The 13,195-nt window shown below is 41.3% G+C and overlaps 1 protein-coding gene across 5 annotated transcripts in view; it reads left to right on the forward strand.

Moving 5' to 3' along the window:
- The window catches only part of KLHL32 (kelch-like family member 32), a 96,776-nt gene extending 91,925 nt beyond the window's left edge, over positions 1–4,851 (forward strand). For all 5 annotated transcript variants that reach the window (XM_010573346.1, XM_010573350.1, XM_010573347.1 and 2 more), the window contains 2 exons: positions 1,913–2,007; positions 3,832–4,851. In XM_010573346.1, the coding sequence (XP_010571648.1) occupies positions 1,913–2,007; positions 3,832–3,993 (257 nt within the window). In that variant the 3' untranslated portion in view covers positions 3,994–4,851. The remainder of the gene's footprint in view (positions 1–1,912; positions 2,008–3,831) is intronic.
- The last annotated feature ends 8,344 nt before the right edge of the window (positions 4,852–13,195 follow it).

Genomic DNA, 13,195 nt, shown 5'->3' on the forward strand with positions numbered 1-13,195 from the left:
TTCCTGTTCTGGCATCGCGTTCTACAAAACATTTGTTTTAGGACATTGTAGACTAAATTTTAAGAAGGTGCACATAAACTTAACTTAATTAAGCAATCAAAAATAATTTGTCATAGTATTACCAGTACTTATTTTTGATTCTCCAGAAGCTTGCCTGCAGTGATAGATTTAGCTCCCGGTTTGAGTGTAGAATATGCAGATGTGTCTCTACCATAACAACATCGTTTCATAGTGCTTTCTGCTGGCATTACAGGGCAAAGATTTCACTGAAATCCATTAACGGTCACTTATTCCTAGACAGTATCATCTTAATAAATTACCTGAAAGGAGGTGTCTTTGTTGGAATTCTGTCAAGTCAGGGATGAGTTGAGCAGCTCAGGTAGCTACAGGATCTGTAAAGTTCTTCTTGACCGTCATTAGGAAGAACTGTTACAGTAGCAACTTGCAAATCACTGCAACTTGCTGTCCCCAGCACCCAGTCCACCAAATTTCACCGCCACCTGATACAATTCCCAGATTTACCACCCCCTCAAATCCCTGGAATAGACAGGCATGTGACACATTCTCAGAGTAGCACCAACAGTAGTGGCTTTGCAGAAAAGGATGGATTTCCAGGACAGGACAGCATTAATATTGGGGCTGTCCTCTTGTGCAGCAGACTTGGAGCTCAATTAGTAACAGTACTGGCTGTCAGAAAGTTTCAGCGCAGACTGCTATAGGAGTTCTAGAACTGAGCCTACCTCACTTTTCATCCTTTTCCATTTGGCGTTGCATTGATTTCTGAGATCTGCACTGAAAAGGATACAAAGGATGTAGGAGCTTAACTAGAAGCTCTGGATAGCTAGAAACACCAGGTCAGAGAAATGAACATCTGACAATTAAGGCAGTCGCCTTATGTCTTTTTCCTCCTGGTAGGATTAAAAGCTGGTCTAGTGGCAGCTTTGTTCTTTAAGATATTGCATTGGGTTTATTAATCTCTGGGATCTGGAGGAGAGTTGCTTGGGTTTTGAGTCAGGTCACTGGAGTACTTTGTGGACACTGGGGAGAGAGTCATAGATTAAAAACGAGCTACACGTTGTTAAACAGAACGAGTTCTTCATACCCCTTTTGCTCTCCAGTTAATTATTTCATTTTATTATCTGGAGGAATTGACAGTCTTTGAGAAGGACGTAATCTGATTTGCAACTGCGAAAGCGCTGGCACCGCAGGCACCCTCATTCTGGAGCTGACCCTATACCACTAAATGCTGTGAGAGAGTAGCCTCTCCTCAGATATGACCTGGTGGGTTGTTTCCACAACCTGCACCTTAAGAAGCCATCTAAGCCTTTCTTTGCATCTCTGCAACTGGCAGTAAATGTGCCTGTTGCACTGTATAGTGCAGTTTTTTTGAGGCTGTATTTATCCTTCAGAACTTCCAAACTTGTTCAGGAGACCATTGCTATGGGGATGAGCTTGCACAGCAGCTTCTGCAACTTTTGCCATACTTGTACCTGGAGGAACGGGAAGACGAACAGTTGTGGGCAGAACGTGAGGAGCCTTCAGCTCTCTTGGCCTACGTGTCTATTTGGATGTTCATGTGTGACAGTAGCCGAGAGGCAGGTGAGGAGCTTGCCTATCACCTATGAAATACACATGTACAAAAACCTGTGCCATTGAGGAGACAGCAGACGGTCCCCTGCACAGCCTCAGTTTATTGCTCTTCTGGGGTATCTCTCTGGACAGCACCGTACAGGGCTCCTGTGGAGAGCAAAGAACAGCCCTCATGCTTCATCTTCACTCTCACATGTTCTGAATTCTGAAACAGTCAAGTTACTGCCAGGTGCATTTGCATCCTATTACAGAATTCCAACATTCGGTGTTAAAAGGGTTAATTAAACACTGAAAGTGGGTTCTATTTCCTTTTTTGCTTCAGGTCAAAATGAGTCTGGAGTTGCCGTCCACAATGGTAGAATATATTTGGTTGGTGGCTATTCAATTTGGACAAATGAGCCTTTGGCATGTATCCAGGTGAGTGATTTAGGTTTCTTCTAAAGTCTTTTCCAATAATTTTGCAAGGATACATTTTGCACAGAGGTTATTCAAAAAGGAAAATGCATGTGAAGTGGAGAGATTAAGGATATTTCTTATGCAGCCACTGAACCTGCATAAACACAGAGAGGAAGTACTGTGGATATTAAAAATATTTCCAGATGAGCCAACAGATGCAATTCTTCTAAGATATTCTAGTAAAACAGGGTTGAGGAGTCTCTCCTTTGGCAAGGTTTGGCTAAAATAATGGGTATATATTCTCAGGTTAACACAATCAAATTCAACAGTAAAAGGGTTGCAGAAATGGATGATGAGGCATGGGCTAACAATTTTTCAGCCTGTCTTGTGACTTTTTTTTTTCCCCCCCTCTCCAAGTTGTCTTTCTGAAGAGCAGCCAGACTTAACGAGCTGTTCTTTGACAAAGTTCAGTCAGCCTGCAACCTGCTCTAGCGCTTACTGCTTCAAAGCTTGAATGGAAGTTTTTCGAGCCCTGCTGTAGGCAATAGGTTGTCCAACAAACTCTTCTGCTCTCTCATCTTGTATAAGAGTAGCTTTCCTGCAGATCCATGGCTTTCAGGTATTCCTGTACAGAAATTAGGAATTCTTATCTTTCTGCATGTTTCTGAGTGAAGAAAATCTGCATCGCAGCCAACGCTTTGTGACCAGCTGGGCAGTTACAGACAGAAACTTGTTTACATCTCAGTTTCTGCACTTTTGTTGATAAACAACATTTTCATTAGCTTCCAACTTTTTGGATGTTAGGATTTCACCTTCAAACTGTCCCATAAGACTAGAAGTTAGACTTAGCATAAGAAGGGAATGTATTAGATGTCAAGCTGCTGGTCTTATAATGAACACGTTAGCATGAGTTTGTAAAGAATAGATCGTGCAAGATAAGCAGTTAAAACCATGTCCTGGTCACAGTATAATTGTGTTTTACTAAGTTGTTGGATACTATACCTAACAATTGTTATTGGAAAAAGTCATTCAAACTGGCTTCAATAACACTAGCTGTCACACAGTGCTTCAGATGGAGTAATAGCACAATATCAAGGTGGTGGCTCTACTCCACCAACACGCTCATCTATAACCAGCAGGTACTTTGCAGTATTGCACCTGGCTTTAAATACTGCTTAGTGATAAGTGAAAATGATCCTGGGATCTTGCTTTCTTAAATGGACATTTGTCCACATCCCCAAACTGGTCGTGAACTGGCAGCCTGCCTGAGACAGTCCCCACGTTAAAGGCAAAAGAAGTATAATGAGTGCTTTGGCAGGGCTGCATGTGCTGCCCCTTCTCAGTTGTTGGCAGTGTGCCTGGCTTTAACCAGCAAAACTAACCCTTTTATCTTCAAATTCAGCAGATTTGAGCTTGTGCTCTTCTTTGGAAGAAAAAAAATGCACTTTTTCCATATATCTTCATTTTCTTTAAGTCATTAATTTATTTGGCCTTTCCAGCTTCCACAGAGCTCCCTTGCTCCCCATACAGCACCAAGCTGACAAACAATCCATACTCTGTGGTAACAGTAGCACTTCTGTGCAGCATACACTACTTCCAGGGCTGCACGTTCTGCTGTCAGGAGGCAGGATCCAATGTCGCTGTCTGCTACCAAGTGCCTGAGCTAGCATAAGATTTGGGTAATGAGGACAGCAATAGATCACCAGACCCATCAATACAATCCAAAAATGATCTGAAACTACCGTTCTGTTGGGATTAATAGTTCATATATGCGGTGTGTGCCAGCAAATTTGTTTCAGCTTTCTTCCGTGATCCCTGAAATATTTTGTACGCTTTGCCCCGCAGGTGCTGGATGTTAGCAAGGAAGGGAAGGAAGAGGTATTCTATGGGCCTACACTCCCCTTTGCTTCCAATGGAATAGCAGCATGCTTTCTTCCAGCTCCTTATTTCACGTGCCCTAACCTTCAGACGCTGCAAGTGCCTCACCACAGGATCGGCACGATGTGAGACAAGGAATGTGCACTTCATAAAATCGGAGGGGGGGAAAAAATCAAACCCTGTGTATAGAAGGGTTTCTCTGGATCAGTGAGAAGAATCAATCCACGCAGGCTGCTGCTTTACCTTCACACATTTGTCTTAAAGTCGGATCACAATAGGCAGGAAGGAAGCTACAAAAACTGTCTGCAGTTTCTCTCCTCTGCCTCAGATGTAGAAGCAGACACATGACAGCATTTGGCATTTCTGCTGGTGACTACTCGCTACTTGTCTCTACTTCATTTCCTTATGCAACTTCGTAAGGCATTGTGAATGCTCACTGCTCCTCCTGGGCTGCTGCTCTATGGAGCCTGCACGTTCAGTTGTTCACCAATGGCACTTTCAAAGCCCATAGAAAGCTCTGTTTATGTTGACAAAGATGATATAATACTGTGGCAATTATGCAACTTACTCAATACCTTTGGCAAAAAGAATAACAAATGTATTGACTTCTAATTCCAAACTCCATCGTTTACAGTTTCTCATTTAATAATACTTCATTTGAAATTTAAATACTGCAAGGCAGATTAAAACAAGCAAGCCCTATAGTATATGAGGAACAGATAAAAATTGTCTCAGCTGAAAGACAAAGACACTGAAACCTCATGGTTAAACCCAAGTCTGAACTCAATGTGTTTGTCTGAGGATCTGAAGATCATTTGGGATGTCATTTACCAAGGTCTACTATCAAATAAATGTTACCTTCTGTCATATGATCAATTCTTCCTGACAGCTGCAGTCTTTTAATGGTGGAGAACAGCCTCTTTACTGTATAATTAAAATGTGCCATTTACTTAATATTTTTAATATCCAGTTTGCAAGGGGTCACCACATTTACAATTATCAATGAACAGTCTCATTTTGTCCAACATATGGTCCCACAAATCACTGGTCTCCAGAGGCTAAACAGGTGTAGAACAATGTCAATATTTATTTATTTATTCTTTCAGTTTATATAGTGTGTCTCCATTCCGTACTCCAGGCATATGCCAGTTCACAATAAATACTCTAACATGTTATATTTTGGCTTTGCTTGGCTACTGCAGCCCCTGTCTTATTTCTGTGTTTTATTTACATATCTAACAACAACTTTAATGTTTGTAAATATTAACCAAGCATGTAATTAAATCTTTCTCTATTTATGATTTATGGGTACTATGCACTTCTCTGCTTTACCTACTGATCTGTTCCCTGCCACCGTGCTATCTGAGCAGGCCTATGAAATTCCTGCTGATGCTCATGCAAATGCCATGTGCAGAATATGCTGCAGCAATAGCCTGCGCTTGCTGGACAGGAACGGGCTTGAATTTGTCCAGTGAATGATGTTTCCAAATGAAATGAATCTTTTAAGGGTCTGGTTAGTGATACAGGAAGGTGAACTTTATCACCATTTCTGTCTCCAGCTGGGCAGTGTGCTCATGGAACATCACCTTTCCTTTTCCAGTAATTTTCAGGTTAGAAAGTTTTGTGGGGTTTTTTTGCTGAGCTTTCTCACTCTCGGTGCATAGAGCAGAGCTGCAGATGTGTGGTCTTTGCCCAGCACACTAACTTGAGTGCTAACCATGTCTCCCTCTGCACAGAAAGCAAGCCTACATCCAGGCAGTACTTTAACTGCACGGGAGCTGTATAGGCTGTACATCAGGATTTGTTTTGTTTGTTTGAATTCCTTTGATCCCCTGGAAATCAGCATGCAAGGGCCAGCTCTCCTAACAGGCCATTTATACTTCAAAAATTCAACTGTTGCCCTGCATGGGCTGCAGGGCCCAAGCCTGGCAAGTATTTGAAGTTCTACTTATGTGTGACTCGCAGGGACACAGACATACTACATGTCTCATTTTCAAGAAGAGAGTGGATAAAGTAATCGAAACGTGTGTGTAGAGAGCCTTGGGGCTTTGAGCCTCATCCGGGAGGTACCACACCAGGTGAGTGATCTGCTTTCGCACTGGGTGCAGAACTGACAGATACTTCCTATTTTGCAGGTGGTGGGAGAATTAATTTCTCGGCCTTTGTAAAGCCCAGTGCACTTCCAGACAGTAGTGCAAAGTAGATTTTGTATGTCTCAACTTAGTTTTGAGGCTTTTACTCCTAGGCCTCATAGCTTATGACAGCTGTAGCTATGAAATAATTTCTAAATCGCTCCTTCTGAAGAGCAAGGGGAGGGATTACGATGGGTCTGGCAGACTGTTGAGTGGCGGCAGGAGCAAGCTGTGACAGAGGCCTGGGTTTGAGAAGCGGCGAGGGCAGCTTCCTTGTGCAAGCAGCATGTGCCTCTTGGTTCAAGAACTGAAAGGCAAGAGTCTATGGCAAGAAAGTTATTTATCATGTTTGTTCTGCCCTTTTGACGCTTTTACTGTTCCGGTTGTTATCACCAATTGTCTGTACTGGTGAATAGCAGTTCTAAACAGCTGTGCAATTGCATTAAATTGGTTAAGGGTACCACAGCCACAGAGCCTCAGGACAACACATATGCTCCTGTTAGTGTCAGGATTCTGCTCTGGCTCTTAATCATCAGGCTCCACTGATTACAGAGAAGTCTTTCACAGCAACCTCTTAGCCCCTAAGTTTTTGTGCCACACTTCCCTATCTGGCTCTTTCTGCTTTTGTTGCAGGACCTACAGGACAGATGGGGTGCTTTGCTGCACCTGAAGTCAGAAAATGCCACATAGCCCTTGCCAGGTGAGCAAAACCCAGTGATTTATTGCCAGGTGAGAAAAGAGAAGGGTGTTGATGCAAGAGTAGGCAGAGAGCATGCTGGTGCCAGCAGTGGTTCTGCTCTGGCTGAGGGCTCTCTGCTAGGGAGGAAGGGGCTGGGGGAGAGCCAAGGCTGCCCGGTGAGCTGAAGCTTCTGAATCAGCACGTCCTTGCTCTGCCGTGTTTCCATTCGGTGTCCCTGGCTTCTGAAACTGCACCAGTTGCAGGCTCCCGTGTGCGAGCTCCAGATCCACCTCTGCTGTTCTACATTTTGTACCATTTTTGGCAAACATAAACCTCTGAACCCAACCTTTGTCCCTACCCAGCCTACCGGTTTTGGTACGTACCTCTGAAATGCAGTTCAGCTCAGTTTTTCCACAGAGCCTTAAAGATGTCCACACGTGATAGTTCTGTCACTAGTGCCACATCAGTGCAGTGTGACAGCAGCTGCTGACGCAAGTCGCTCGGGCTCCCAGCTGGGAATGTACAAGCTAATGGCACAGGCTGCAACTGGTAAGAAGTCACTAGTGCTTCAGAAAAGAGGTATCCTTACACAAGTGAATAATGTAACTGCTGCTGCAAACTGTTGAGTTTGGAAGCTGGTGCAGTTCTCTGCCCTGAATTCCTTAGATTTACAGATTAAAGCTACTTATAGCTGCAGCTAGGCTTTTGGGCCACAGGGTCTTGAGACCTGTACTGAAAAGCCTTTGCACTTTTATGCCTGTCCTGTGATCTCCTTTTTTGGGCCATTCCCATAAAGAGTAATATTTCATCCTTTATACAGCATACTTCATACATAGTAGGTGCTGGTCTCTCCTGTCAGGTGGCTGGTGATAGGACAAGAGGAAATGGCCTCAAGTTGTGGCAGGGGAGGTTTAGATCGGACCTTAGGAAACATTTCTTTACTGAAAGGGTTGTCAGGCATTGGAACAGACTGCCCAGGGAAGTGGTGGAGTCACCATCCTGGAGGTTTTCGGAAAGCGCGTAGACAAGGCACTTCAGGACATGGTTTAGTGGGCATGGTTGACGGTTGGACTCGATGATCTTAAAGGTCTTTTCCAACCTAAACGATTGTATGATTCCGTGATTCACCTTTGAGTCCTAAGACGTGTTGTCAGCTCTTCTTAGCTATAAATAACCACAGTGGCATTCAAGCAGCTGCTTTGTGCTTTTTATCCAAAAAAGACACAATTTCCAGAAGCAGCAGCACCGACAGCTGCCTCTGCCCCTTTGGTCTCTATTGAGCATTTCACACCCAAGTGGTGACCGAAGAAATACTTATGTGTTACGAGCCAGCGTGCAGCAATTCTGCTTCTGTGCACTAGTGGTTTTGTAATCCTTGCATTTCTAGTTGTGGCTTATGATTGTCTTAACTTCGCAGCTTTCAGGGAAAGTATCTGACTCTCAGAATGGTTCAAACTTCTGTAACTCTTTTTCCTCCAAGTTTTGCCTTCCCCTGTTACCCTCCCCCAAACCTGTACAGACATTTAGTACATCAGTTGCAGAATCATGGAGAAATAGATAATTGAATATTCACACATGCAGAAACAACACAGGCAGAATGTGGAACAATGTGGAAACAAGCGCGAAAAGAGGCGGCATCTGTTTATTGAAAATTAGAATGTAGAATAAATTAAGAGGGCAAGGTTAAAACACTTCATCTGCAGGCAGTTTGTAGGGGAGGAAGACTTTGCAGGAAGTTTAGCACATAGACTATATAAAGGGCTTATACAGTTTTAATTTTGCAAAACAGGCTTTTTTTTTTTTTCCCAAGGACACGTTTTAGAGGGATAAAAAGTGTCCACATAAAGAATGGTTTTCCAATAGAGATGATTATATATAGCTGTTTCACAGTAATGCCAGAATTAAAATGCTCAAAATGTTAACTCTTACTGCGGGTAGATTAGGCTATGTTGCAGTGCTGCAAGTCCTGAAGAACAGAGTAAGTATTTTTAGCAATACCCTGAATTCACATAAGTGAATGCTGTGCTAATTTTTCCACCACTGCCCATGCAGGTCATGTTGCCCCTTTCTAAAACAAATAATTAATTTAGCAAACTTGCATTTTTAATGCCTGTTTGGGTGACATTCTACAGGGAGGAGAGTAGATCCAAGATAGTGTTTGATGGAATGAAAAATGCAGTGAATTTGGTTGTGACGTGGAGTTACTCTGCTGGCATTTCCCAAGGCCTGTAAAGCCACCACATCCATGAATACAGGATTAGAGTTTTTAATTTTTTTTGTTGTTCTATACATACCTTCACATTTTGTACAATAAGTCTACAAAAGGTTTACCATTTTAAAGCCGTTGAAGTAGACAAAAGCCATATCCTAGTCATTCATCATAAAACAAGCTTAATTATGCTAGGACATATTGACACCGCATCAGATTTTTAATCTTCAACATAATTTTATAACCATTGCTAACAGATGGGCTGATTACACTGAATTTGAGTTTTAAGTAATAGTTAAAAATTATAAAATATGATTAAACCGAAAATACCCATGCATACATAATTTTCAGAAGCTACTGAAAGAAGGAAAAACAGAGCACAATAAAACCTCTTTTCTGTTTCCTGAGGGAAATACATTGCATTTAGGTGGACAGTTATCAAAGTTCCTTAAATGACTCTGTAAGTAGTATATGCTATTGGCAGCTCCTCTTCTGTGCAATTACAACAGATATGCAGAACCTTATTCTTTCCATAGGTCTGCTGCTCTATTCCAGCATAAAAGGCATAAATTTTTCTATTTCTGAAGCTCTTTTATTGAAACAAGTGCTTTCCCCCCTCTATTTTTTTTTTGTCATTGAAAATGAAAGCAAGGAGTAATTTAAATTACCATGTTCCTGCTCTTTAATAACAATAACAAATGGGAAATTCTTATAAAATAGAGGGACAGCATTGTGGAACTAATGGAAGTTGCATGTGAATTTTGAACAGAAGGTGTCTTTTTTTCAGTTATCATTTTAAGGTTACTAAAGGAAAGATAAGCCAGACTTCCCTCTCCCTGCCATTGTTTATGATGTGCTGGACATCTGTTTGATATCACAAGGATGATAATGGGTCAGAGGTGATCAGTATCCTGAATTCTGGACTAGGGAAAATATGAAACACTTTTATTCAGCTCTCAATTCTATATATTGCAAAAAGAAAAGGGCATAGTAGTCCTCTACCCACTTGTATCCTGGAACAGTCCTCTGGCCAGTGAGATCAGCATTGAAAATGCTCACGAGGCTGATGCCTGCTGTACTTAACCAGGGCTCCTGTTAACTGTATTAGCATTTCTAAATGAAAGGAGATATTGGGTGTGGACCATGCAAGAGTCTTGAGGAAGGAAAAAGCTTACTGAGGTTTAATATTTTGTTATAACTCTATGGACGTATGATGATCCTGTAGTGAGAATAATTAATCAGTGTTCAAAATGGCTTAATACAACCAATTTTTCTTACATAGAAGAGGAGGAGGACTAAGCCTAGGTGCGTATGTTGAAGTTTCTCTGAATTTCAGTAGGAACTTTAGCTATAACTTTTTTTCAGGATCTTTTCAGCCTCAATTATGAAAGTTAAAGTGCAGTAAATGTCCCCCTTTGCAAGCAATGTTATTTTTAAACATACTGTGAGAGACCCTTCCCTTCCAAGAAGTACAATGCTGCCCTACTGCTACAAAAATGCAGGCCAAAGGAGGATCTTATAAAAGGCAAAATCAGGCTATTACTTTATGCTGATGTTCAGACCCAAACTGGGCCAAAACAAAGCTGTCTGTCTGGAGAGGGCACATGTTAGTGCAGCCAACACACTCACCTGCAGTGTGGCTTTAGTGCACCACATCTGACCTAACTTCTAACTCAGACCACTGCTGTGTCTCTGTAGCAGTGTTCATATGTAAAATAATAGAGAAAGGTTTAATTTAAATAATATTCAGTGTCCTGAATAGCCTTTTGTGCTGGTTTTGGCTTGGATAGAGTTAATTTTCTTCATAGTAGCTGGTATGGAGCTATGTTCTGGATTTGTGCTGGTAACAGTGTTGATAACACAGAGATGTTTTTGTTGCTGCTGAGCAGTGCTTGCACAGAGCCAAGGGCTGTTCTGCTCCTCACCCCACCCCACCAGCGAGGAGGCTGGGGGGGCACAAGGAGTTGGGAGGGGACACAGCCGGGACACCTGACCCTGACTGACCTGAGGGGTATCCCAGACCATAGGACGTCATGCTCAGCATATACAGCTGGGATAGAAGAGGGAAGGGGGGAATGTTCAGAGTGATGGCGTTTGTCTTCCCAAGTCACCATTAGGCGTGATGGAGCCCTGCTGTCCTGGAGATGGCTGAACACCTGCCTGCCCATGGGAAGTGGGGAATGAATTCCTTGTTTTGCTTGCGTGTGCGGCTTTTGCTTTACCTATTACACTGTCTTTATCTCAGTCCACGAGTTTTCTCACTTTTACCCTTCTGATTCTCTCCCCCAATGCCATGGGGGCAGGGGAGTGAGCGAGCGGCTGTGTGGGGCTTAGTTGCTGGCTGGGGTTAAACCACCACACCTTTATACAGATAGCACCTAATAAGACATAATTATTTTTGTTTGTGGTGGTTTTCAGTCTTTACTTTTTCTATATTGTACTTAAAATCAGCACTTTCTTCTTTCCACCTAACTTGTTTTGGATTGTTTTGGTGTATACTTGGTAAGTCAGTCTAGACTAGCACTCTTCAAGCCTTCATCTCATTAATATTATCAGAACTGTCAGTCGTATCTGCAAATGTCCATACCAAATAATTAGACCCAACCATATTGTCCATTTGGCAGTGGTTGAGGAATACAATGCAAAATGCTTTATTTCTGTTCGCATTAACTTGACAGAGAAGGAGGGTAATTTCCAAACTGTTTAAACTAGCTTATCATGCACCAGGAGCTGCTACGCATTTACATAAAGCCCTGTTGCTTTTTCAGAAACTTTCAACCACTACAGATAGTATTAAATATATCTTTAACAACCTACTAAACACATCAGTTTATGTTTTGTTATAATATCTGCTCTATCCTTTAAGAGTCAAAGGTTTTACTTTCAGGAAGCAATACTACAGTCAGACATCTGTTCTGTAATCTGTGTGGTAGGACTCAAATTTCTATTAATCTCTCTTGGAGAGGTTTTTATTTTTTTTAATTTATTTTTTAAAAAAGCTTTTTAGAAGCACAATCCTCCTGAGATGAAAAAAACTCCGCCCAGGTACAGAAGCTTACAAGAAGCTACAATGCAAGTTCAATAAGTCACTTTCATAATGAAAAGAACCTCCATGTTCTGCACTATTAAGTAGCCTAAACAGGCTTTTAGTTACTGCATTATCTGAAGTAACAATAGCAGATTTAGGCAAAAAGATTATCTAGTTCGACTTGATAAGATTACTGAAATGAAAGAGAAGCTGCTCTGAACAAGATTTCAGGGATTTTTGTGGAGCTATTAGACACAAAAATAATCTTTCATTCCCATTAATATTGTAAAGTTAAAATTTGAATAACTTTAAAAGTAAGAAGCCTGTTCAGCAGTGTTGCCATTAAGGGCAAACTTACCACTCCCAAAGTCCAGTAAGTAGCTGCAGAAATACAGGTTATTGAGGGAAGTGAAAATGTGAATACCACAGCCATTAATGAAAGTTTCCTGGGAACTTTAGGAAAAAAATGTAGAAAAAGTTACAGAGCTAGGCCTGTCCTGGAAAGACCCAAAAGCTAATCCATAACACAGCAAAATATTTGAAAGATCCAACTTTTCAGGCAAACAGGAATAATTACTAGCCTATGATCAAATGAAATAAATTCCCCAAATGAGTATTTTCTTTAGAAGTCTGTCCTCTCTTCTTTTTTCTCATACCATTTACACCTAGTCTGTTAAATGGATAATTAACAGTATCATGACTAATAAAAAGATCATGGGATCACTGGAAATTATGGGTTAATTTTAAGAACATACTATTGAAAAGGAAGAGAACAGGCAATCTGAACCTGCCTTTTCTTGTATTACCCACAAAGACAACAGAAGAGATTTTACACTAGAATCTGAAAAACTTTAATGTTTTAATACAGGTGGAAGGTTAAGACAGCTATATACATTTTGTGCAACATATACACAAGCCCTGTTAACAACTGCTAGCTCTACCACACTGACACAACTCCTAGTGCATTCAACACATTCAGTACTAGAGATCACAGGTTTTTCCCATTCTACTAAAATAATAAATTAGAAATTACAAAGTTATGATTTTCATAAGACCATACTGAATAAGATTTTCAAAAGTTAAGAGGGTCGGGTCTCACTCAATGTGAATTGAGTTCTGAAATTCCTGATTCTTTGAAATCCTACCTCGTATGTTGCAACACAGGTTCTGCTCACATAGACATTTTAACATGTAATAAATTTGCTGTATCTTTCAATCGCCATTCGACAGTATATTGAGAGTTACTCTTCAGATGCATGACAATGCTCAAATACCACAGAAAT

Source organism: Haliaeetus leucocephalus, unplaced genomic scaffold (assembly GCF_000737465.1).
Source record: "Haliaeetus leucocephalus isolate CR32 unplaced genomic scaffold, Haliaeetus_leucocephalus-4.0 Scaffold384, whole genome shotgun sequence".
NCBI classification, from domain to species: domain Eukaryota; kingdom Metazoa; phylum Chordata; class Aves; order Accipitriformes; family Accipitridae; genus Haliaeetus; species Haliaeetus leucocephalus.